General features: G+C 46.6%; 2 protein-coding genes across 51 annotated transcripts in view; both read right to left on the reverse strand.

Annotated features, from left to right (window-relative positions):
* Positions 1 to 24,751, reverse strand: part of LOC310667244 (uncharacterized protein) — a 559,738-nt gene that overhangs the window by 148,803 nt on the left and 386,184 nt on the right. The gene's annotated exons all lie outside the window — the stretch shown is intronic.
* NCOR2 (nuclear receptor corepressor 2) overlaps positions 1 to 24,751 on the reverse strand; it is a 348,844-nt gene that overhangs the window by 21,871 nt on the left and 302,222 nt on the right. For 22 of the 50 annotated variants that reach the window (XM_083418926.1, XM_083418964.1, XM_083418929.1 and 19 more), the window contains 9 exons: positions 19,260 to 19,409; positions 17,196 to 17,282; positions 16,118 to 16,398; positions 12,462 to 12,846; positions 2,893 to 3,120; positions 2,140 to 2,388; positions 1,140 to 1,292; positions 637 to 786; positions 322 to 481 (listed from right to left, as the gene is read on the reverse strand). In XM_083418926.1, the coding sequence (XP_083275052.1) occupies positions 322 to 481; positions 637 to 786; positions 1,140 to 1,292; positions 2,140 to 2,388; positions 2,893 to 3,120; positions 12,462 to 12,846; positions 16,118 to 16,398; positions 17,196 to 17,282; positions 19,260 to 19,409 (1,843 nt within the window). The remainder of the gene's footprint in view (positions 1 to 321; positions 482 to 636; positions 787 to 1,139; positions 1,293 to 2,139; positions 2,389 to 2,892; positions 3,121 to 12,461; positions 12,847 to 16,117; positions 16,399 to 17,195; positions 17,283 to 19,259; positions 19,410 to 24,751) is intronic. The other 28 variants (XM_083418939.1, XM_083418928.1, XM_083418952.1 and 25 more) reach the window with 6 other exon arrangements.

The following is a 24,751-nucleotide window of genomic DNA, read 5'->3' on the forward strand; positions in this document are numbered from 1 at the left end:
TTCTTGTATGCCCCCCTGGGGACCCTTTTAGGCTGAAGGGTGGGCTTTGAATGTTTCAGGTATATATATGTATGCTACAAACCTCTGCCACATCCCCCAAGTGCCACCTTAGCCGTGACACTAAAATGTCCTCTTTGCAACATGATCTGCACCCAATGCAATTTCCTCCCTGCAAGGCCCCAATCGGCAATGTGAAATGTAAATCGACCTGTGATCCTTGGATGAAGGGCAGTACAGAAATTTAATAGATAAAATGTGCTGAGCAACCCTGCCCATGGCACGTCAGGAACCAGTAAGGTCGTTAGCGCATCTCTGACATACCGCAGAACTGAGGGGGCAAGGTTCTCCGAAGGGATCATCTTCATGTTTGTGTTATGCAACACGCTGGGGCGTTGCTGGATGTTGTCCTGGGTGCGGGGCGAGACAGGGGAGTGCTTGTGATTGTGAGAGTGTGACGGCCGACTGCTGCTTTGGTCTGTGCCTGCCACAAAACACAAAGAAACACTGTGAAAACTCTAGATGTGGAAAATCCAAAACAAATAACAGTTGAACAAGAAAGAACTTAACCAAGTCCCTGCCAGGCACCTCCACCCGCTGCCCCCCCCCCCCCGGGTCACTAAAGGAATGCGATCCAACCTGGTCTCCAGATGGGGGCATGCTCCACAGTGGTTGTGGCTGCTAAGACCGACTTCTTGCGCTCCTTCTCACGCTCCCGTTCACGGTCTCGTTCCTGCTCCCTTTCAGAAACTGAAGGTCCTGTCTGCTTGGTCAGGTGTGTGTGGCCTCCTATGAATCATTAAACACACAGTCTGAACATGCTCAGAAAGCAGATGTTTTGGCCTGAATATTAAAGCAGCTATTCTGCAGGCCCCCTGCCAGCAGCCAAAGAAAACTGCAGCCTGAAACAGTTTTACACCCAGGTATAAAATGACACGCCCATTTTTAAGCACTGCAATTTTAGCCCCTTAATTTTGCTTTGTGTCCCTTTTTTGGGGATACCCATGTGTTGTTGTTTCTTATATTCCTCTTCTCCATGTCTCTTATGTTCTTCTAGGCTGAGAGTGCACATGTGTGTGTGTTAACTTAGGTCTTAAAGAAGCACCTAATGAATTTCAGCAACATATCAAGAATCAGCCTACCTGGGGAGAGTGGAGAGCTGCTGTGTCGGCTAGTGAAAGCCTGGGGGGCACTGTGGATGTATGTGATCCGGTCAATGGAGGCGGCAGAAGTGCCCGGGGTGGGGGGCACAAGCACAGGCAAATGTGGCACTTGAGACAGGTCAATTATTCCTGCTAAGAGAATGGAGGGGGGAGAGACAGTTAGGAGAAGCAATATGCCCTGGTACTAGAAGTGCAGTCTCAAAAAAGCAATAGCCTCTTGTGGCATTGTACGACACGGTGGCCTGTGCTGTGTCAGCTGTGAAAGGATGCCTTAATCCGGACAGTGGGTACCACTTTCCGACTTTCCTGTGTGCCCCATGCCTCCTGCACTTTTTAGGGAGATCCATCTTCTGAAAGCAGCAGGTTCTGTCCCTGTCACATGGTATCGCATCACCTGAAGGGCAAGGCCAGCTGCCCAAACTGCCTGCAGCTTGTTCAGAATGGCAGGCAAAGAAGTGGGCAGACAAAACACAGTGAAGAACCTCTCTCTTGTCTTAATGCAACTTGGCAATGCGGAACAGGGAAAACTGAAGGCCTGAGGAAAGGGTTGCTGAAGAGTTCTAGGTAATGCAAAAGCTTCATCACCAGAATTACTGGTGCAGTTAAGAAGCACCATTGGATCCCCATGATCTGCATGCATCATGTGAAACATCAAAAATGTTGCAGCTGATTGATGCCTTCACCAGTTAATGTTGCCAAATCAGGCCCTTATGCCTGAAACTTGCTCCATGTTCACAAAGTCCTCCTAGTCTCAGCCACACAGAGAGCCCTATGACACCTTGAATCTAACCAGTGAATTGGGGGAGATCCTTTTGCATGCTTTGTCCAGCAACGGACCAAGCCTGGCCCATGGAAACTTATGCTATAAACAAATATGGTTCTCTGAAAGTGCTTCAAGGATCTCTCTTGCTTTTGCTGCAACAGACGAACCCAGACACCTGCCAGAATTTGCCACACAACCCCAAACCTATTTTCGGACCTGCTGCATAATTGAGGGCTAGCGAGGGCTCTCGCGGAGACAGGCCACGCAGCAGGTCTGCCCTCTGGGCCATTGCAGTGGCAGCCGCAGCATTGTGGTGCATCTGCTGGGAGGTGATGTAGTCGTTGATGATGGTCTGCCTGTTCTCCATGGCAGCCGTATCTGGGTAGCCGCGGATTAGGTATGGTGGGTAGAGATGGGGGTACGTAGGGCTAGGAGCGAGGTGCCTTGGCAAGTAATAAGCGGCTGCTGGACAGAACAGAGAAAAGGGACAATATTAGCTTTTTCACATGCTGTGTGTTTTCTTCAGCAGAGTTTGTCTCAAAACAAAAGCACTTGGGGGGCAATTGGAGCCATCTCTGCTCTACTAGATCTCTTCTTCAACTCTCTATTTTTGGCTTCTCACTGTAAGTTCACCACTACCACTCATGTCCAAACTCTTCTCCTCTTTACCTGAACCTTGCCACCCCCCGTTCTTGCTGCAACTATCCCAGGGTGTCTGAAACCAGAGATATTCTTCTTTACTCTGCATGTTGCTAGAATGGCCTCAAACATCTCCCAATGTTCTCTGTCCTTTTCCATTGTCTGTTAAATTGTTCTAAACTGAACAATGCATCCAGATTCTTAAGAACTAAGCCAGTCGAATCTGTACAGAGAGACTAAGCTGTGTAACGCTGGCCTAGATAACTCAGCATATTCCAGCCATGGTGACTGTTTCACTGCTGCCATTTTCTGAACCTAAGACATGTTTACCTGCTTCCAGGGGGATTCCTCTGGGAATAGCTGCTGGGTCAAAGGCCAATGGAATGTGTCCCCTGTACAAGTCCACACCACTCACTCCCCGGAGCAGGTGCTCATATGGAGAGATAGGGGGGTGGTGGTCTGCAAGGGTGGCATGAGGCGACTTGGAGCTGGCCATTTCTCTTGGCGTCGGGGTGATCTTTCTGTCCTGGGATACAGGCTTCCCAGCAGCAATGCTCCCTGTCAAAGTAAAAATGGTTTGTTACAAGAGCCTCTGTGGAAACGCCCTCGAGATCTCAAGCCATTCTGAGACAAGGACCTCCCTTTACCTGTTAGATTTGACTGTTGGCTTTTTTGGCTAAAATGTTTGTAAAAGTTGAAAATGAAAAATGAAATTATATATAAAAAAGAGACAAGCAGAAGAGGCACTGGAAGAGGTTATGGAATTCCCCGCCCATAAAAATAAAACTACCAAGACGAGAAAACACACAAAAACAACTATTGATGTCTCCAATATCAGAAGTTGAGATTGGGGAAACAATCTCAAATATGGCAAATGGTAATGCACCAGGCTAGACAGCTTTCAAGTGGAATGGTATAAAACATATACTGATCTCCCGTCACCTAGATTATATCAGTTACATGATGAGATATTTACAGAAGGAATCAGCTCAACATTATTCAACCATGCTTACATTACTGCTATTCCAAAGCCTGCCAAGGATCTGATGCAATGTGCCAACTATCACCTAATTTCTTTGATAAACATTGATACGAAAATCTTAACAGCAGTATTAACAAATAGCTTGCAAAGAGTAATACCAACTATTATTAAAAATGACCAAACAGGGTTTATAAAGACGAGACAAGCTGCAGATAGCATCAGGCTGGTAGTGGATTTGATAAATTTAAACAGGAACAGTGAAGATTTAGCTACTGTATACTATCTCTAGATATGGAAAAAGCTTTTGATAAGGTCCACAAACTATATGTGGAAAAAGTACTACAAAAATTTGGTTTTCCATTAGACTTTATAAAATGGATAAACATATTATATTGCTCCCCTACATCTAGATTTAAGACAAATGGCATAATTTCTGCACCTTTCACATTATCTGGAGGTACTAGGCAAGGCTGCCCACTCTGCCTTTGCTTTTTAACATCTGTTTGGAGTCCCTGGCATGTACTATTAGACAGCATAAGGAAATCTTTGGTGTAATTCATAACTCATTTGAATACAAATTGGTAATGTTTACAGATGATATTCTTCTGTTTATTACGAAACCTAACAGTACTATTTCAATATTAATGCAAAATATAGATTTTTTGGCAGTATCTCTGGATATACTATAAACTGGTCCAAATCGGAGTTGATGTTAATAGGAAATAACTTTTTGGTTCAACCGTTTAAACAATACCAATTTCATATTTGCAAAGACAACATTAAATATCTAGGCATATTAATACCACAACTTATCTAAATGAGCATAATTAAACATCAACAAAATATATCATGAGGTATCAATAGACATCGACAGATGAGAGTCATTGAACCTGACTCTGTGGGGGAAAGTCAATGCTCTTAAAATGAACATAATACCTAGACTACTTTATGTCTTAAGAAAAATTCCAATTCACACAACGAACAAGTACTTTCACAAAATTTATTCTTTTATTAGAAAATGCCTTTGGGGCTCTTCAGTTCCAAGAATAACTATGCAAAAAATGCAAATACTGATAAAAGATGGAGGAATTGGGATCCCAGACTTAGAATTGTATCAACAAGGATATTTACTGTCAGGTACACTATTCTGGAGACCCACAACTGAAAACAACTGTCCAAAATGGGATGCTTTGGAATATGTAGCACCTCTAGAGAGATGCAGCACTTCTAGAGAAACGGCATTTCCATGCGCTGCTCTGGTTCGCCAGAGCTTAGTCCTACTGGCCACATGACCCGGAAGCTGTACTCCGGCTCCCTCGGCCAATAAAGCGAGATGAGTGCCGCAACCCCAGAGTCGGCCACGACTGGACCTAGTGGTCAGGGGTCCCTTTACCCTTTACCTAGAGAGATGGGCAGCACTCGGGTCTTAATACATTAATACTTAAGATGCTACTGAAATACTAACATCAGTTCGAACGATATGGCACCATATGTCCCCAAATTACAAATTTGATTTTTTCTCCCACGACAAAATGACTTTGTGGGGAAACACGTCTTTAATGACCGTATGGAAGAGGTGGATGAATTTGGGTATACGTTTTAATGGACATGTACATTGGTAAAGGCTTTCTGGGAAATGATATATAATGAACTAAAGAAAATGTTTAAAAATAGATTTGTTAAAAAACCAGAAGTCTTTTTACTAGGTATAATAGGTGAAGAGTTACCAAGTGAAGATAAAAGACTTGTGCAACGACAGCAGGGAGAATGCAACTAGCCCAGAAATGGAAGGAAGGTGAAGTACCAACAAAAGAAGAATGGCAGATGAAACTGATGGAATTTGTGGAGATGGTGAAACTGACGGGGAAGATCCGAAACCAGGAAGATCAAGTATTTTCTAAAGACTGAAGCAAATCTGTAATTTATTTAAAGGACCACTGTAAACAGTTAAAATCACTGACAGGGTTGTAATGAAAATTGTAATGTGGATTTTTTTGCGATAATTATGGATATTTAATAGATGGATAATGATAAAAGATGCAGCAAACTTAATCTTAAACATGGAACCCATGGAGGGAGGGAAGGAGGTCCGAAGGTTCAAATGTGCCTTGCATTTTAATGTTTGAAATGGTTATGTTAAAATGTATAAAATATATAAAATTGTGAATACACACCCACACACCATATTTTTCGCTCTATAGGACACACTTTCCCCCTCCAAAAATTAAGGGGAAATGTGTGTGAGTCCTATGGAGCGAATGCAGGCTCCTTGGCTTCAGCGATAGCAACGTGAAGCCTCCAAAGCGCAGAGGGAGCGCTCCCTCCGTGCCCCGGAGGTTTCAGGGATGGCTGCCTGAAGCCTTTGGAGCGCAGCGGTAACTCGCACTGCACTCCGAAGGCTTCGGGATATATATATATATATGTATATTAATGTTAGACCAGCTGATAAATGAAGAGGATGAATATTATATATACTCCATCTTAAGAGACAAATACAGATTACCTACAAATGCTCAATGGCAATATCTCCAGATGAAACACTTGCTAACCACCATCTACGGACCAGAAGCTTTTACAGCTTCAGAGACCCCAGAAATATTGAAGCAGTTGATTAATTCTTATGCCACAAAAAACTGGCCATCAACATATATAAATTTTTGTTATTAGCAAACCAAATTGATATACAGGTACTGAAGGAGGTTTGGAATAAAGAATTAAGAGATCTCAATTTTGACCTTATACAACAACAAAAAATATTTAGAATATACTGGACCCCATTATGTTTAAAAAAGGGCTATCTAAGGTATCTAACTGTTGGAGATGCAATAGGGATAATGCTTCTCTAAAACATGTTTTTTCATTGTCCTATATTGAAAGATTTTTTGGCAGACGATAACTGAAACTGTCAACAGAACTGTACAGAATAACCTTACATTTACAGAGCAGAATATCTTCTTGAATTATATACCCAGCACATGGAACCTTACAAAAGGACAATATGACCACAGCAAAAAGACTGGTACTGATGAATTGGAAAAATAAAAACGCGGCTCCCTTCTATGACTGGATTGAAGACTTGCCATGGACAAATTCAATGATATTTGGAATCCATTCTTACAAATACTGTAATAAGTTAAGATCTGGTGAAGTACAATAACAACCTTGTAAAATATACAGTTTGGGCCCCCCCTCCCCCCTTTATTTCCCCTTCTACGCGGGTTCTGTTTTTCTTTTTCTTTTCTCTTATTTACGTCTCATCATGTTTAGTGCACATATAATTATGCACTCTTAAAACTTTCAATAAAGATGTTTTTAAAAAATTCAAGACAGAAGGCATGAAAACAGTTTCATCGCATTTAATAATAAATAGAAAGAGAGAAACAAGCCCTTCCTCCTGCTACCGACAGGTATGTTATCACAGCACTTGAAACCTCTTGTAAATACTATCATTTTGTTCTTTGGATAAAAGAAAACAGCAATACCATCCTTATTCTTTATTTTTTAACTTTTCTCCAGAGGGAACACTAGTTCTTGCCTCTGTACAGCAGGATTTAACATTCCTTTATTTAAATCCATGGCACTCCCAATTCAGTTAGAATTCCCACAAACACAAAATCCAAAGTCACCCCTTTCTATTTCTTAACCTGATAGCTTCTGTTGATGTTAACCTTTCATTCATTCTGTTAAACCTTGGCTTTGTGGCAGTTTGGTAACTAAGTACAACTAAACTAAACATAACAAGAACCCTGCTGGATGAGTCCGAAGGCCCGTCAAGTCCAGCATTCAGTGCTCACAGTGGCCAACCAGATAGATGGCTTCTGGGAAGCCCACAAGCCTTCTGCCACTCCTGGTCTCAGAAGAACAGCACCTCGGATTCTGGAGGCAGTACATAACCACCACGACTTCTAGCCATTGATGGTCTTATCCACCTCTCCCAACTTTCAGCTGCACTGGATGACCCTGAACTCTAGTATTGCAAGAGAAATCCATTTCCTGCACACTATGCAGGATTTTAACACCCCCTCCTTTACTCAGTTTTTCTAAACTAAAAATCTCCAAACACTGTCACCTTTCCTCAGTTGCTCCTGTGCTATTATAATTTTGGTTACCCTTTCCTGCACCTTTTCCAGCTGTACAAAATAAATTTCCAAGTTGCAGCAACCTGAACTGTACACGGTATTCCAAGTGTGGTCACACTACAGGTTTGCAGAAAGGCATTATAATAACTGGAGTTTTATTTTCAGACCCTTTGCTACTGGCTCCAACATGGATTTTGCCTTAGCTGCTTCACACCGAGTAGACAACTTCATTGAGCTCGCCACCTGAAACAAATCTGTTCTCATCAACAATGCAGTTCATGCACACTAGGGCATTGCTTGGAACTTGACCAGGCTATCAGATCTCTTTTGAGAATGCTATACATTATTCACCCGATACCCTGATTCAAAGGGTCAATTCACATCCTTTCCCCCAGGTGTAATTTAATGTGCCAGACATGCATTGTACCAGGACAGTCACTAGAGAGCCAGGATTGGTTGTGGCTCCCTCCCAAGTAAACACCTGAGTGAGTCACAAACCCAGGTTGGCTGTCAAGTGTGGAACAGCCGCCTGTGCCATTTAAAGGAGCTGCTGTGCCCTAGTGTTTCTTTCCCACAACCCTACTGGATCACCTTAAAGGGAAAGACTGGTTTGCAAGCCCTTCCTTAAACAGGAGTCTTGTTGTGTTTCAATGGAGATGACGTGCAACACAGATCCATAGAAAAACTGCCTTCTAACAAGATCAAACTAATTGCACGCCTAGCTCAGTCTTGTCTACTCTTTGATCAGCAGCAGCTCACCAGGGTTTTGGGCAGACTCTCATCTGCTCATTTGAACTGGAGTTACCAGGGACTGAACTGGTGACGTGCAAACCATTTACATCGGCCATGGGGAAAGGAGACACAGAGAAGCCAAGGGGGGAAGTGGCACAGATCAGTGAGGGCTGGGATTTGGCTTTTGTTCTTTTGGCAGAAAGTATGGAGCCAGAAGATCTAGTAGGTTTAAAAGGAGCATGGGGAATGATTCTGTAAACATCTAAGGAAAGCGTACACTGAATGTACCCTTGCCTTATATATTCTGTCAGCAGACAACAGGTTAATGTGAAAATGAAAGTGTGTGTGTGTGTGTGTGTGTGAGAGAGAGAGAGAGAGAGAGAGAGAGGGAGAGAGAGAGAGACCCACCCAGCAACCATGGAAAGAATTAAAAACATGCAAGGTGAAATTGAAGGCCAGATGAGGCTGAGAGCCCCCTCCTCCTCCTGTCCTGGGGAGCCGGAAGCATTTTTGCAACTTGCAGCTGGAAAGATGACAGGCTCTTCACATTTTCCTTCTCATTTGGCAATGGCACCTCAACTTTTAAATACTTCCCTTGCCAGCCCCTCCTGTTTTGGACTGAACAAAGCAAAAAGAGCTTGTTTGAGACTGAAAGGAACTCTGCCCATTTCCCAAACCTGCTCTTATCTGAACCAGTTTAGAACAAAGCCTGGAGTGTGACCTGGATCTGCCCGATGAGAACAGTTTGGGTTCTGCAGTCATACAAACACAGCTGCAACAGGCCCAGAATAGGTTGTACACCAAAGCTTGCTTTATTTATTGCTCATTTGACTTATTTATAGACTACCCTTCACTCTACGGCCTCGCAGCACAAACAAATCACAAGGTCATCAAATGATCAACCAACACTACAAAATATTACAATAATAGAACAGCCACGCCTGAAGGATATAAAAGCAGGTGATGAAATTATCCAAGTGGTTCCAAATGTCAATCCCTCCTGAAGACCTGGGGAAATAGCTGCTTCTTTTGCTGCCAATGAAAAATTAGCAGTATCTGTGCTCAATGCACCTCAGAGAGAAGGCTTGCTCACATGCTGACACCCCTCTGCCTAGATTTCTCCTGGCAGCAGGATCACTGATCATAACTCAGAGACAGTTCATATGGAAGGAGCCACTACTTGAGATATTGTGTCACGTGTAGTGCAACATAGGCATCTATGGGCTTGGAATCAAATTGGGAACCACTACCATCACATGGATTCGACCCAGACATGTCCATTGGCACTCTGGTTGCTGCATTCTGCACTAGTTGCAGCTTCCAGATCTACATCAAGGGCAGTCCCACATGGAGTGCACTGCTGTAATCCAAGCTGGAGGTTACCAGAACCGTGGTCAGGCCTTCCCAATCCAATGGTCACAGCTAGCAAACTGGCTGCTGCTGGGATTAGGCACACCTAGGCACTGAAGTCAACTTGGCTTCAACTGGCAAAGCTAGTTTGAACTGCACCCCCAAACTACTCAGCCTGCTCTTTCAGATGGAAAGCAACTCCATCAAGGGCAGGTTAAATTCCAAATCCACAGTACCGCCATCTTGTCTGGGTTCAGCTTCAATTTATTAACTCGCCTCCTGGTAACTGACCAACCACACCGGATTCAGGTGTAACAGAGAAAGAGTTGGGTGTTATCTGTATATTGATGATGCCTTGTTCCAAATCACCTCAGGACATCTCATAGTGGCCTTGTATTGCAAGATTAATCCTTGAGGGACCCCAGTGAGTAGTTCCCATAGGGTCAAGTAGAAATCTCCCACTGCTATTCTGTCTAAATAATCATGGAGGTGGGAATGGAACCACTGCAATGTGGTGCCCCCACCTCTCTGAGTTGCTCCAGATGGATGCCATGGTTGATGGTGTCAAAAGCTGTCAAGAGACTGAGAAGAAACAAGAAGGTTGTACCCCTCCCTTCCTCTCCCTTTCCCAACAAGAGTCATCCATCAGGGCAATGTTGCTTCAGTAGCATCATGAACAAGATGAACAGGACACCACAGAGTGGCTGGTCTGGAGCAGGATTGTCCAGCGGCCTGGCACAGACTCAGCACTAGATTCCACAGTATTTCCTGCACCACAACTTAGGGCTTATCCACACTTGCCTTTCCTCCATGCTTTCCAGGCATGAGCTGTGTTTTAAAGCTCCATGTCCAAACATCAATTTTTTTTGCTCCAGAGTGTTCCCTGCGAAAACCTGTTCTTTAAAGTTGAACTGGAGCAAATGGCAATCTGTGGTAAACCTGGACTGGTGTTCTGATGTTTGCTCTGACTGAGCGCTAAAGAGTGGTTTTTCGTGAGGAAAACTCTGGGACAAACAACAACAATGCTCAGTTGTGAGCTTTAAAGCCCATACCTGTGCCTGGAAAGAGCAGGGCAAAAGGAAAGTGTGGATAAGGCCGTAGTGCGCAAGAACCAAAACAACCCCAAGGCATGGTGGGCGGCTGCACAGACTGGTATTGTTTCCTGCTCTAGATTAATTGAAAAAAGTTGGATGCTGTTGGTGGAAACCAACAATGCATTTTAAATAGGGCAGGGGCACACCTGATAAATTCCATCTTGTGTGTATGATTTTTAGAAAACCCACCCAGTACACCTGAAGTTCCAGCAACACAAATATTTCTGAGTACCCTCCTGTACCCGGCAAACTCATTTAGGATCAGAATATGATTAACCCACACCTGAATACTGCCTTTGTTTTGTACCCACATGCCATTTATGCGGTGTGAAATAGTGATGAAGGCTTTTTGAGGTATGGCGTTTAAATATCCATGCCACTAATCTGCTTTGCATAAGCCAGCGATGGGGAACCTGTGGCCCTCCTGAAGTTGCTGGACTGCAGCCCTCAGCACCCCTGACCACTGGCCAGGCTGGTTGGGACTGTTGTGAGTCAGGAGGGTAAATGGTTCCTCATTCCTAGCATAAGCAGCACATCAATACATCTTTAGAAGTACAGTAATTATTTCCAGAGAAACAGTTCATATTTGCTTTCAAAGTCACCTCCAAATTCTACAGTCTTGCTAAATTACACCCCTGGCCCGGAATTTAAAACAAGTTTAAAACTGGGAATCCTCCAAACCTCTTGGCTACAATCTGCCCTGGAATCTTGCTTGCAGAGGGCTGGCCATATGTGTACATTACATAAAGGCCAGCCAAGAGAATCTTCTGTTCTTAGAAATGAACAAGATACTTCATTTAACAAATATGTTGATTCTTTTAAGGCAAGGGGGGTGTCACAAACTAATAGGCATAAAGACTGTATTCGTAGGGAGAATAACCGTGCTAATCTTTTTCAAATGCATTGGTCAAGTCTGGAAGAAAAAAATAGGCTGACATAATGAAGTCTCCCTGTTTCTGCAGAAGTGGATCATGCAACTCTGGGAGTAGACGCCAGCTCTTCTAATATGACTGACAGCTTCCTTAAAAGCAGGTGGAATCTGCAGTGACCACCTGCTGGCCAAACACTGCTAAAAAGCAGCAGCAAAAGGGGCAACTTTCCTCTTGAAAGTTATCATGGTGGTATGGACAGAAACACACTGGGTCCCGCCCAGAGCTACTGCTGATTTGCATATGCTAATTAAAGATGTATACATGCAAACTTGGGCTTTAACGCCTGGACTTAAATGCCACACAAGGATTTATGCTAAGTAATTCCTCGTTCAAATCACCCCAGATAAGCTATTCAATTAATCTGCACTGCACCACAGATCAACCAAAACCAGTTCCTTTCTCATTCATTTACCCCAATAATGTACCAAACAACCCTGCTCCAGATAAATTGAATTTCCTTCAATTACCCCTATTTGTTACCCCCTAAGCCATAATTAGTTAATTTATTTCCCCAAATATCCTACCCAGTAAACCTAATTACCTCTGGTTCAATTCTCCTTGAATTCAATATTAACCAAGAAACATTCAGGGCACTTGAAAGAATGTCTGGGGCCTGTGCCCCATAAGCTCACCCCTGGACATGTCCCTGGTTCCGGTGCCTCACAACTGCCTGAAACGTACAACCCGAAGAAGCCCCCTAATCCACAACCAGAGAAACAGGACCACTGACCTTCATGCTGCCGGGCGCTTGGCTCCCTCGTGGAGACTGGGGACCCTCGGTGCAAGTGACTGCTGAAAGCCGCCCCATGGGCTGCCTGGTGGTCCTCATAGGCAAGAGGGCTGTGGCGAGGTTTCCCTGCTTCAGGCACGATCACAGGGGCTCCTCTGGTGATGGAGCCGCCAGAGTTTGTCACTGGGCTGGGCCTGCTTTTCAAGCTCTCCTCGTAAGCACTTTTTAAACTCTCCCCGTAAGCTCTTTCCAGAGTCCTTGGGTCCTGCATGACATCCAGGGAATGCAGGGGATGAAAAGTCCTCCCCGGGCTTCCAATAATGGAACGGACATCATGCTTTTTGGCACTTGCCGAAGCGTTGCTGTCATATTTCAGCGGGGTTCCCTGGGGGGACAAGGTGGGAGACAAGAGAGAAAGGTCAGCAAGCTGGCAGAAAAAGGACAGCAGCACGGAAGGTCACAAATGGCTTTCTGAGGCTGCCGCTGGCATTCTAGGCTTCGCTTTGACAGATGAAGGGGGGGGGGAGCACACGGATTCGTTTATTTTGTCAGTTAATTCCCATTTGCAGTTTGCCAAGTCTGTATGAAAATGGAGGCCACCGGGTTAGAGCAGAGGAGGGATGGGCTGGGATGCAGGGCTGCCACTTGCTCTGCTGAGAAGCCAGGCTTCCCTCTCCACCAACTGCTGTCCCCTGGCAGCCGCCATTCCACCAGGCCTTGGCAATGGAGGCAAGAGAACGGATGTCGGGTCAGCTGCCCTGGCAACAGTGCAGAGACCAGAAGCTTCTGGTGCCTCCTCTCCGTGAACCTTTCCACCCCAATTGGTCATCAGAAGAAAGTGTAACTCTGAACTTGTACCAAAGTTTGTTTATCTCCTACTCCTTCAATAACGCATTTTCTTTTTGTGTCATGTTGTAAGCTTGAGGGCAGGGGTTATCTTTTTTTAGCAATCTGGGAGCCCATTTTGGCTAAAGAGCATAATATAATTTATTTAAATAAATAATAGCATCAGCTTCCTTTGGATGCTCTTTCCCAACTGTTTCCAAATTTTCCACTCTCTGGGAACACTTTCCCGCACTAACTTCATTGCTATGGAACCCCTATTACCTGTCACGTTGCAGAGGATTCTGGTACATCTTCTAGCCCAGCCTTTCTCAACCTTGGGTCCCTAGATGTTTTTGCGACTACAACTCCCATCAATTCTAGCCAGCACGGCCAGTGATCAGGGATGATAGAAACTGTAGTTCAAGAACATCTGGGGACCCAAGGTTGAGAAAGGTAGTTCTATATAGTAAGTTCATTGCACTAAACCATTGCCTACAGAAACCAAACCACAAGAACATGTCACACCGAATAATGGTTAAGGAAGTTCAACCCTCTATTCCCTTCTCCTAAGGTGTTTGTTTGTTTGTTTGTTTGTTTGTTTGTTTGTTTGTTTGTTAAGACCGAAAGGCTTAAAAAGGCTTATTGAGGGCCAGGACTATTCCACTACTGGCTTTTGTTAGTGAGTCTATGAGCCTTTCTGGCTAAAGGTATAAATACCTGCAGTGCTTTTTTAGTAAAAAATGTTTAGGGGTACTCTCATATTGAAATACTGCCCCTCAATGAGGCCAAACTTAGATTCACAAAATGTTTAGGGGTATGCATACCGCTGCGTCCCCCCAGAAAAAAAGCACTGAATATCTGCAATAAACAAATTCTGCTTTGATTTGATGTTTGAAATGACAAACCATGGTTTGAGCTAACTAATTTGGTATGATCAAGATGCATAAATTAACACACTGTTATCACAGCAACTGGAATGCCCTGGTTTCCCCGTACATTTGGAAGCTCAAACCACAGCTTGGGTTCTAAACTATGGTGAGCACAAACCATGGTTTGGTGTGATATCTGTATTGAGCATCCGCTTATGCAGATGAAAGACCAAGCACATTGGGCCCCATGATCATGTCATATGAATTGAGAATGGACCTAAAAACACATTCAACGTTTCTCCTACAGCTCCACGTTGCAAGGAAAGATCAGAAGCGATGGTCAAACTGGCTTTGAAGGAAACATGTCCAGTGGGAAATCCATGACTAGGAGCACTGAAATCACCACTCTACCTCACAACTGGTGGTCACTTACCACCTGAATGATTTATACCAATCAATAGGTTATTCACCATTAGCTACCAATAGAGTAAGCAGAAACCTTAGTATTAAGAAGAGAAGGACATATATTTCATTCTTCCTCTAGGGCAGGACATAATGTGTGATTGGCAGGGAGTGGCGAGAGGGACTGCTAGGCAAAACCATAGACCTGCAGGCCTGGGAGCAAAGGGTGCTCCTGGGTCATTAAATGAGACACCTCTCCCAAGGGGAAACAATCAGCTCTGTATAAGAACAGGTGGAACCATTTGAGGCAGGATGCTTAATACATACATCCCCAAAATGTGGCATGAGGTAAAGTGGTTAGTCACTCTCAAGGAATATTGACATACCCACCTCATCTCTCCATGGGAACAAAGCAGATTTGTAAACAGCCCTCACTGAGCCCCGGCATAGCTGCTATGGAAACCATCCAAATATTTTATCAGCCCACGCAGGAGACACGAGCCAAAAGCTGACTCATCATTAAATGAATCTGGATCTGCTTGGGTATTTTGCTTGAAACTTGTAGCAGAGGCTCAACTAGGAGAACTAAAGAGCAAGACCTGGGTTCAATTCACTCTATGGCCATGCTCTCACTTTGTAGCCTTGGAACAACTCTACGACCCAATTTTAGGTGCAGTGCTGAGATAAATCAGTGGCTTCCTATCCTGGCTTGTTTTAACTAACTGTCACCCTCTGTTTGGAAGCAATAATAATAATAATAATTAATAATAATAATAATAATAATAATAATAATAATAATAATAATTTATTATTTATACCCTGCCCATCTGGCTGAGTTTCCCTAGCCACTCTGGGCGGCTTCCAATCAAGTGTTAAAAACAATACAGCATGACGAATGGTGGTTATTTTAAAGCAGATGTCAAGACCCCGGAGTTCGCCACTGACTAGAACCCCAAGTCAGAAGCTATAGTGCTACTGACTGCAGATCCCACAGCACCAGGGCCCCTAAAACTGGACCCCCATGGGCACTTCCCCCTAGGCCTGAGCAAACTAGTGCCTCCCACACCACCTTGCCAGTCCAATGCTATAGGCTGAAGGTCATAAGAGTGCAGGATGAGTGCCCAACCTCAGGTCAGAGTGTTAATGTATTTATTATTTAAAGTATTTATATCCACCCAAAAGTCCTAGGATGGAAATATTCGCAGCCAAACAAAAAATTACAGCTTGACCCTAAGCACGATTCTAGTTCTCCCAGAAGGAGTGTGCAGCATAGGAGAGATGGGACAGAGGTAGAGGCCCAGAAGGCCTTAGTTCATCACCAACCCTCACTGGAACAACCTGCTCACTAGGAGTTCTCCATAGCGCTGAGACAACCAGCCTGGTTTGCTGCCTTGCCTCCTGGGCTTGTTTGCAGGACCAGAACATCAGGAAGTGGACAATTCCAATCTCTGCCTCTAGTTACAAATAGCAGGAGCTCCTAAGCAACTGAGCAGAGAAGGACACTTGTGTCTTAGCATCCTCCCTACCCCAGTGCCTCTCTGTTACGGACTGTGTGGATACCTGGGTAATAGAGCCCTCCTTCACAGGCCTCGTCATCAGAGAGATGTCAGGCGTGCGCCTCAGCTCCTCCCTGGGAATCTCATGGATTGACCTTCCTGCTTCCTTCACAGTGGCAACAAGGCCTTCATGAACTGCTTTCATTTTCAACGGGGTAAAGCTCTCATGAGGCCTGACCTTGTAGGCCTCGGATAAGTCCCTCGGAGGTGTGCTTTCCCTCTTGAGCTGCTTAGCTTCTCTTCTGAGGTAGTCCTCGGAGGCTTCCACGTAAGATCGAGGTATTCCTGGGGGAACATACCAAAAGACAGAATCCATCATTGGGCTTCTTACAGAAAAGTAACTTCTGCAATTCTCTCTTTTATCCTCCAGATGAAGCACATCACACAATTTTCAACTCAACTAATTCAGTTACTTTGCAAAAAGGACCATACTTGAAGACCAGAGGCCAAAGCGCAGCCCTGTGGGCAACAAACAAAATGGAACACTAAACATGCCATGAAAATTTCCAGGTCTAATTTGATAACATAGCCCAAAGACCAACATCATTACACAGTCTTTTCTAGCTCACAGAACTGACTTGAATCACTCTGCAGGTCAGATTGTGGTGAGGCTGTCATGAGATTGACTCCACCCCAATGCCAAATTTATGCACAGCCCTTTAAAGTGTCTTCACATGACTGGGACAGAGAACAAAGTCCTCTTCCCCTTACTCTCTCTGGCTGACATTGTATTTATAGCCTCCGGAGCCTGAAAGCCCCATATTGACACACTGCTTTATTATAGGAGGAAGGGGATTCGGGGAACATGCCAGCTGCAGTCCCCCTTTGTGTCTCCTGAATCCCTTTCCTCCCAGAACTTCGCACAAACTCCCAACAAGTCCCTCATCCTCCTGAAGAGATTATTCAGCTGTCATAGGCAGAAGGCTGGATTTGGCTGACAGACAACCTACTGCCTGACCCAAAACAGTTGCCAGAAAAGTAAACAACTACTGAATTAGGATTAGAAAGGAGATTATCAGCATGACAGGCTGACAAGTTCTGCACCCAGGTTAGATTTCCACGCTCCCTTTGCTACACATTACCTTGCGTGATAGAGCCCCGGATGTGATGCGGTTCTTTCAAATTGAGGGGACTGTGGCGGTCGGGTGGGATGGCTCGTCCCATTAGACCTAGAGTTGCCCCCCACAAAAGAAGAAACATATTAAGACATTTCAAAATGTGCACTTTTTATGCTCCTCTGTTCCCTCTGAGAACTTCTAGAGTTTCTATAACCAAAAAGCCAGACAGCAGAACTGAAATGAAAGGTCTTCCCCTCACACCTCGTTTCCACTGTGTTTCTTTTTCATTTTAATTGGACTGTAATTTGGAAACTCCCCCAGCTGTCTCCAAAGTGGTGCCCTCTAGGTCCTGCTGGCAGGGGCAGATGAAAGTCACATTCCAAAGACTCTAGAAAGCACCTGGCTGGCAAACGTGGAGTTGCAGCTTGTTCCTTTATTACTTTCTCTCTGTCTCCTGCCCCCACCCGACCCACTCATTATTAAGCACATGAAAGCACCACAAGCAAATTTTGAAGAGCTGCACACAGGCACCTTGCTTCCAATTATGAGGAAATGTGGGGGTCCCCTTCACAAAGGTCCCCAGCAGCACAGAGGCCTCTTTCACAAGGTGCAAGGGAACACACGTAAAGAACTTAGCCATAAGCGCAGGGCCAAAAGTGGGTCCAGTGGTCAAGAAGGCAGTTTCTGCATGTGCTACAGAGGGAAGTGAGGGGGAGATGGGACTCGTCCACCTGGGAAGGGAGCCCATCTAGGAGATGCTGCCTTGTGGGCTCTCTTCAGGAGAGGAAAAGGCTAATCCTACACAAATCCGGAGGAGTCCCTAAGATGGTTGGATGGTGCCTTGTACACCTCCTTCCAGCAACTCCCGCAGCCAAGCTGGCGCCCAACTTCTTGCTCTGCTTTCCTATGGACCTCATCAACAAGGCTTGTCATCTGGGCAGCCCAGAACCTCCAGACACACTGCCCAGGCTTGTGCACCGAGGAGGTCACTTCGGTGCTGCTAACACAGCAGTTTGACTTCACCCCTGGATGCACACTCCATTGTCTCGAGACAGATGGATGCCAACAAGAAGAAGGGCAGGGCAGCTGGTGTCCTTCCACCAGTGGCCTAACTAGGACTGGGAAAGACACATTGCCCATGTGATCACATTATTAACAAGCATTTTCTTGCATGCATTCAATGTTTTGATGTATTATATCACTGCAATTCTTTTACTTGTTTTTATTTTCTATTTCTGTATTCTGCCATGGAACCTAATGGTGAAGGGTGGGCAAGAATGCTTACTAATAAATAAATACAAATCTTGGGACTGCACTGGAAGTAAATGGCCTCTGCACTGCTGGCTGTGCCTATGAAGAGGATCCCTCAAGTACTTCAAGAAGAAATATAAAACACTTCTAAATTCCAGCTTTCAAAAGACGAGTTAAACATTGATTGAGATTCTTAAGTCTTTTTGCAGGCTGAAATAAGGAAATAGGTAACCCAGGATCAACAGGGATGTTATATTCCGGTCTTATGGATAGCAGATTCCCAGCTTGTTTGATGTGCATGGAGGCTTATTGTGTAGGATGTCCAAATTAACATTCTCCTCCAACCCTTCCCCTTTCGTTCTGAATGGTTGATTTTAGATGAAAGGAAACAAGAGGAATGAAATAAATCCCGAGAGACAGAAAGCAGCACCAGATTAAAGGACATAGATGCATAACGCTGAATGTTTGGATGGAGTGGTCCATATGCCGCCATCAGAGAAGTAGGCATCAGCCACCTTTATTGGAAACCTGATGCACTGGAGAGAGTACATATGAATGGACAAAGCTGCCTTAAATGGAGACCGGCCACTGGTCCATCTGACCCATACTGTCTACTGTGACCATCAACAGCACTCCAGGGTCTCAGAGAGGGTTTTCCCAGTCACCTGCTACCCAGTGATCATTTTAATTGGAGATGTAAGGGACTGAACTTGGGGCCTTCTCCACGCAACCTGTGGGCCCTGTCATTACGCCCCTTCCAAAGCAAGGCAAGGGCAACTGATGACAAACAATACAAATTTGACTTGACTGTATGCAACATTGTTTGTGAAAGCCCACCTTCGATGCTAGCAGATGGAATCTCACGCCCAGATAAACCCCGTGATCCTCTCCCTTCCATCATGTCATAGGTCCGTTTGATGCCCATGGCCTCGTGTGGGGCTCCAGAGTTTCTGCTGTTCTCTTTGGGACACTGTGCAACAGCACCACCTGAAGGGGGAGAGGGAAAACAAAGCAAAATAAGAGGTCCAGGTGAAAGATTGCAAGACTGCGGCTCATGCTTCAGGCAGGACCTTGGCCGAGGGAACTCTCCGAGGCCTCAGTCCAACATAACTCAGCAGCGTTTGTAAACATTCCAATTTGGAGTCAATTCCCGGGAACCAAGTCATGTTTTCCCTCCCAACTAGCAATTCCAAATTTGGTGGCCTTGTGCTTAGACTCACCCCCAAACTTCCCTAGTGCCTGTCTCTAGCCAGAAGAACACTGCAAGTCAAGTCCAGGCCTGGCAGAATTTGCATTCACCTTTGCTTTCTTCTCTAGAACGTGCCCTTTGTGAATATAGTGGCCCTCCCTTATTTTCTTTATGTACTCCTTTAAGATCTCCCCAACCCCCACATGCTGCTCATCAGTCTTTGGAGAAAAGACAACTCAGAACCACTCCATATCAACCTGAACGCAAAGGGGAAGCCTGCATTTCTCCCCCTCCGCCCCCAAATTTGAACCAACAGATGGGCTACAACGCTCCAAGCTTAAAAAGCTGAAGGACGAAATTTGAGGAGGAAAAATAGCAGAACAAAGGGGGGGAGGGGACTACAAAGAGAGAGGCCAGTGCCGGGAACATGCTGTGCAGCCAGAGACCGGAATGATAGCAAGACATCTGCTGCGCCTGCTATCCAAACCTCATGCAAGTGAATCTTATCTCTGTACAAGTTCCGAACTCTTTGCTTCCCTTCCGTGAGACCAATTCAGACAACCATTCTTATTTATAGAAGTTCAGATTTGCTGCACAGATGGTACTACAGTCTTTATCCATCTTACGAGAGACGATTGGCAGAGACCCAGCAGTGGTAACCCCAAGCAAACCTTGAAAACTACTCTAAAAACTCCTCCCAAGTTGAAAAAGCTGTATAGATTTTTTCTGCAATAGCTACTGAAAGGGGCCATGTGTTCGCATGTGTGGCATAACGAGAGTGCACACCATTACATCATAGGAACACTGAAATGAAGGAAAGTGCCCCTGAGTCGGGCCACTGGTCCATCGGGGTGAAGGTTACTCTGAGTTGGGCTGGTACTGAATGCCACCCTTTGCTTCCCCTCTCACCCAGCAACCAAACAAGACATGGGTGTGTGGAAGTAAGCTATTTGGGGTCATAAAAATGAAATTTCTGCCCAAGTTGCCAATTCTTTCTGCTTTTAACAGGCTCAAGTCATGCAGTTTAAAGGAGCTGAGTTTTGAAACACGCGGGGTGTGTATGCGCATTCCTACATCCTGTCATCAACAAACATCTGTGCTGCTCTTTTCTCCCTCTGCTCCCGAGCCTGTTTATGGGAAAGGGGGGCAAAAAGAGAAAGAAAAGGATTCTGTAAACATTTCCCTTCCCCACAGAAGAGCTATTAGCAATAAGAATAACCAATCTTCTGCAATTCAGCTTACAGGCGCTGTAAGCTTTTGCCTCATTAGAGCTCTTTTCTTGGCAAGTATCACTGTGGCATCAATATGTTGACAGTGCTCCCCCCTTCCTGTCCACCAGAACTCAATCACAGATTTATTTATTTTTAAGCTTCTCCCTTTCTCGATTCGACACTTCCGTCCTTACAGACTCTGCTAAAATTCCAAAGAGGACTTTCAGATTTCAATGTCTTTCTTTTTAAAAATCCAACTGAGATTTTCTTCCTCTGAAGAGCCGGTGTCCATGTGGCCCAACAGGCTGGTGTTACTCACCCTTGTTTCAGCAAAAACCACCCACCAGGAAAGATGCCTAAACTGTTTTTATCCATGCTGACTCTGCCAAGAGATTTTTGGGTAACTCTTGGCCAAGTCTTTTGTTCAACACTTGCTATCTGGTTGGGGAAAAGTTAAAAGACAAGAAAGGAAGAGGAAGAAAAGATGCCTGGAAGCTGTGGCTGGATGGTTTCGTGGGAGCCGGTTGAAGTTAAATCCTTCGAAGACAGAGGTCCTCTGGCTGGGACGGGGCGATATGGGATTGAGGGGGCAACTCCCATCTCTTGCGGGGGTGCAACTAGTGCCAGCATCGTCCGTTAAGAGTTTGGGTGTAATCTTCGATACCTCCCTCTCTATGGAGGCGCAGATTACAGCTATAACAAAGGCGGCTTTTTTTCATCTCCGCCAAGCTAAGCAGTTGGCTCCTTATCTCTCTCGCCCTGACCTAGCCACTGTGATCCACGCGACGGTCACCTCCAGACTGGATTATTGTAACTCGCTCTACGTGGGGCTGCCCTTGAGACTGACCCAGAAACTCCAACGGGTGCAGAATGCTGCAGCGAGACTCCTTATGGGGTCGTCACTGCGAGATCACATTCATCCAGTACTATATCAGCTGCACTGGCTCCCGGTGGAGTACAGGATCAGGTTTAAGGTGCTGGTTTTAACCTTTAAAGCCCTATACGGCCTAGGACCCTCGTACCTGTGGGACCGCCTCTCCTGGTATGCCCCACAGAGAAACCTACGGTCTGCAAATAAAAACATCCTGAAGGTCCCAGGCCTCAGAGAGGTTAGGCTGGCCTCAACCAGAGCCAGAGCTTTCTCGGCTGTGGCACCAATCTGGTGGAACGCTCTGTCACAAGAGACTAGGGCCCTGCGGGACTTGACATCTTTCCGCAGGGCCTGTAAGACAGAGCTGTTCCACCAGGCCTTTGGTCAGGGCGCAGCCTGACCCCCTCCTCTGGCAATCTGCACAGGGTCCTGCTTGCTGGTTGCCATCAATTTGTTTCTGATTGATTTTATGGTGAAAAGTTTTTAGAATGTTGGATTGTTTTTATTGTTGTTAGCCGCCCTGAGCCCGGCTTTGGCTGGGGAGGGCGGGGTATAAATAAAATTTATTATTATTATTATTATTATACATGATGCCAAGAATTTCCCTGAAAAGAGGGATTGGTAAATCTGAGGGTGAGGCATACTTTAAATGCTTATCCACGCTTACTTTGCCCTGCTCTTTCCAGGCAGAGGTCTGCACTTTCACGCTCCATGTCTGAGTGGTTGTGGGTTGGGTTTTGGTTTTTTGCCTGAGCTTTCTCCACAAAATCCCGCTCAAAGCTGAATCAGAGCAAACGTCAATTCAGGTTCTCTGTGGATAACTGTTTGCTCCAATTCAGCTTTAAAGAGTTGGTTTTTGCAGGGAAAGCTCTGGAGCAAAAGAAGAAAAGAAAAATGCTCAGACACAGAGCTTTAAATAGCAGACTGTTCCTGGAAAGAGCAGCTGTTGCTATTCATTTTATTATTTATTTAGCCTGTATCCTGCCCTTTTGCCCCAAAGGAACCGAGGGTAACAAGCACATCTATAACTTTTTAAAAAAATAAAAAGCAGTTTTTAAACATAAAAACAGTGATCCCAGGTTTGCCAGGGACAGAAACGAGGGAGACAGATGCACCTTGCCAGGGCTGCCCCTGAAAAGGCCCTGACATGAGTCAGTGCCAACTGGGCAGCCTCTGGTGGCACCACCACCAACAAGGCTTTGCGAGTGGGACACAGAGCAGGCAGCACTTTCTTGTTTCTTTTTAGACCAATGGCTGGAAACTCAATCCAGGGCTTAGTACAGGGTTGGGGATAGGGCCAAATGTGGCCCCCAAGCCTCTCTTACTGGGACTCTCCCAAGGCCACGCCCTCTCACTGGCTCCGCCTCACACGCCTGAGTGTTTGTGCCTGGTTGGAATGTGTCTGTGACCTCTAAAAATGATTCCTGTTTGCCTGGCTAGAGGACATAGAGTGTAGAAACCACCAGACCACTGTACAAAGGTTAACATTTACCGTATTTTTCGCCCTATAGGACGCACCGGCCCATAGGACGCACCTAGTTTTTTGGGGGGGAAATCAAGGAAAAAATTTTTATTCCCCCCCCAGGTTTGCGCAAGCATACCCAAGCTAGAAGAGGGAGACGGAGCACTCCGTCTCCCTCTTCTGCCTTCAGGGACAGCCTCTCTAGCCTCCGTGGGGCAGCGGCTTGCCCCGCTGTCCCCCGAGGTTGTGGGGCTGGCGGGCGGGGGGGGGGGGGGAGAAGCAAGCTTGCTTCTCTCTCCCCCCCTCCCCCGCCAGCCTCCAGATAAGGTTGGGGAATAGCGGGGTGGCGGTGCTCCGCCTCCCCGCTATCCCCCGAGCTTGTGGGGCCGGCAGGGGGGAAAAGCAAGCCTGCTTCTCCCCCCCCCCCAGCCTCCAGATCAGGTCGGGGAATAGCGGGTGGCGGTGCTCCGCCTCCCCGCTATCCCCCGAGGTTGTGGGGCTGGCAGGGGGGAAAAGCAAGCCTGCTTCTCCTCCCCCCCAGCCTCCAGATCAGGTTGGGGAATAGCGGGGTGGCGGTGCTCCGCCTCCCCGCTATCCCCCGAGGTTGTGGGGCTGGCAGGGGGGAAAAGCAAGCCTGCTTCTCCCCCCCCCCCAGCCTCCAGATCAGGTCGGGGAATAGCGGGTGGCGGTGCTCCGCCTCCCCGCTATCCCCCGAGGTTGTGGGGCTGGCAGGGGGGAAAAGCAAGCCTGCTTCTCCCCCCCCCCCAGCCTCCAGATCAGGTTGGGGAATAGCGGGGTGGCGGTGCTCCGCCTCCCCCCTATCCCCCGAGGTTGTGGGGCTGGCAGGGGGGAAAAGCAAGCCTGCTTCTCCCCCCCCCCCAGCCTCCAGATCAGGTCGGGGAATAGCGGGGTGGCGGTGCTCCGCCTCCCCGCTATCCCCCGAGGTTGTGGGGCTGGCAGGGGGGAAAAGCAAGCCTGCTTCTTCCCCCCGCAAGCCTCCAGATCAGGTCGGGGAACAGCTGGGTGGCGGTGCTCCGCCTCCCCCCTATCCCCCGAGGTTGCGGGGCTGGCAGGGGGGAAAAGCAAGCCTGCTTCTCCTCCCCCCCCCCCAGCCTCCAGATCAGGTTGGGGAATAGCGGGGTGGCGGTGCTCCGCCTCCCCCCTATCCCCCGAGGTTCTGGGGCTGGCAGGGGGGAAAAGCAAGCCTGCTTCTCCTCCCCCCCCCCCAGCCTCCAGATCAGGTCGGGGAATAGCGGGGTGGCGGTGCTCCGCCTCCCCGCTATCCCCCGAGGTTGTGGGGCTGGCAGGGGGGAAAAGCAAGCCTGCTTCTTCCCCCCCCCCAGCCTCCAGATCAGGTTGGGGAATAGCGGGGTGGCGGTGCTCCGCCTCCCCGCTATCCCCCGAGGTTGTGGGGCTGGCAGGAGGGAAAAGCAAGCCTGCTTCTCCTCCCCCCCCCCCAGCCTCCAGATCAGGTCGGGGAATAGCGGGGTGGCGGTGCTCCGCCTCCCCGCTATCCCTCGAGGTTGTGCAAGCCTCCAGATCAAGTCGGGGAATAGCGGGGTGGCGGTGCTCCGCCTCCCCGCTATCCCCCGAGGT

The sequence above is a fragment of the Podarcis tiliguerta genome, assembly GCF_965153285.1.
Source record: "Podarcis tiliguerta genome assembly, chromosome: 16".
Taxonomy (NCBI): Eukaryota; Metazoa; Chordata; class Lepidosauria; order Squamata; family Lacertidae; genus Podarcis; species Podarcis tiliguerta.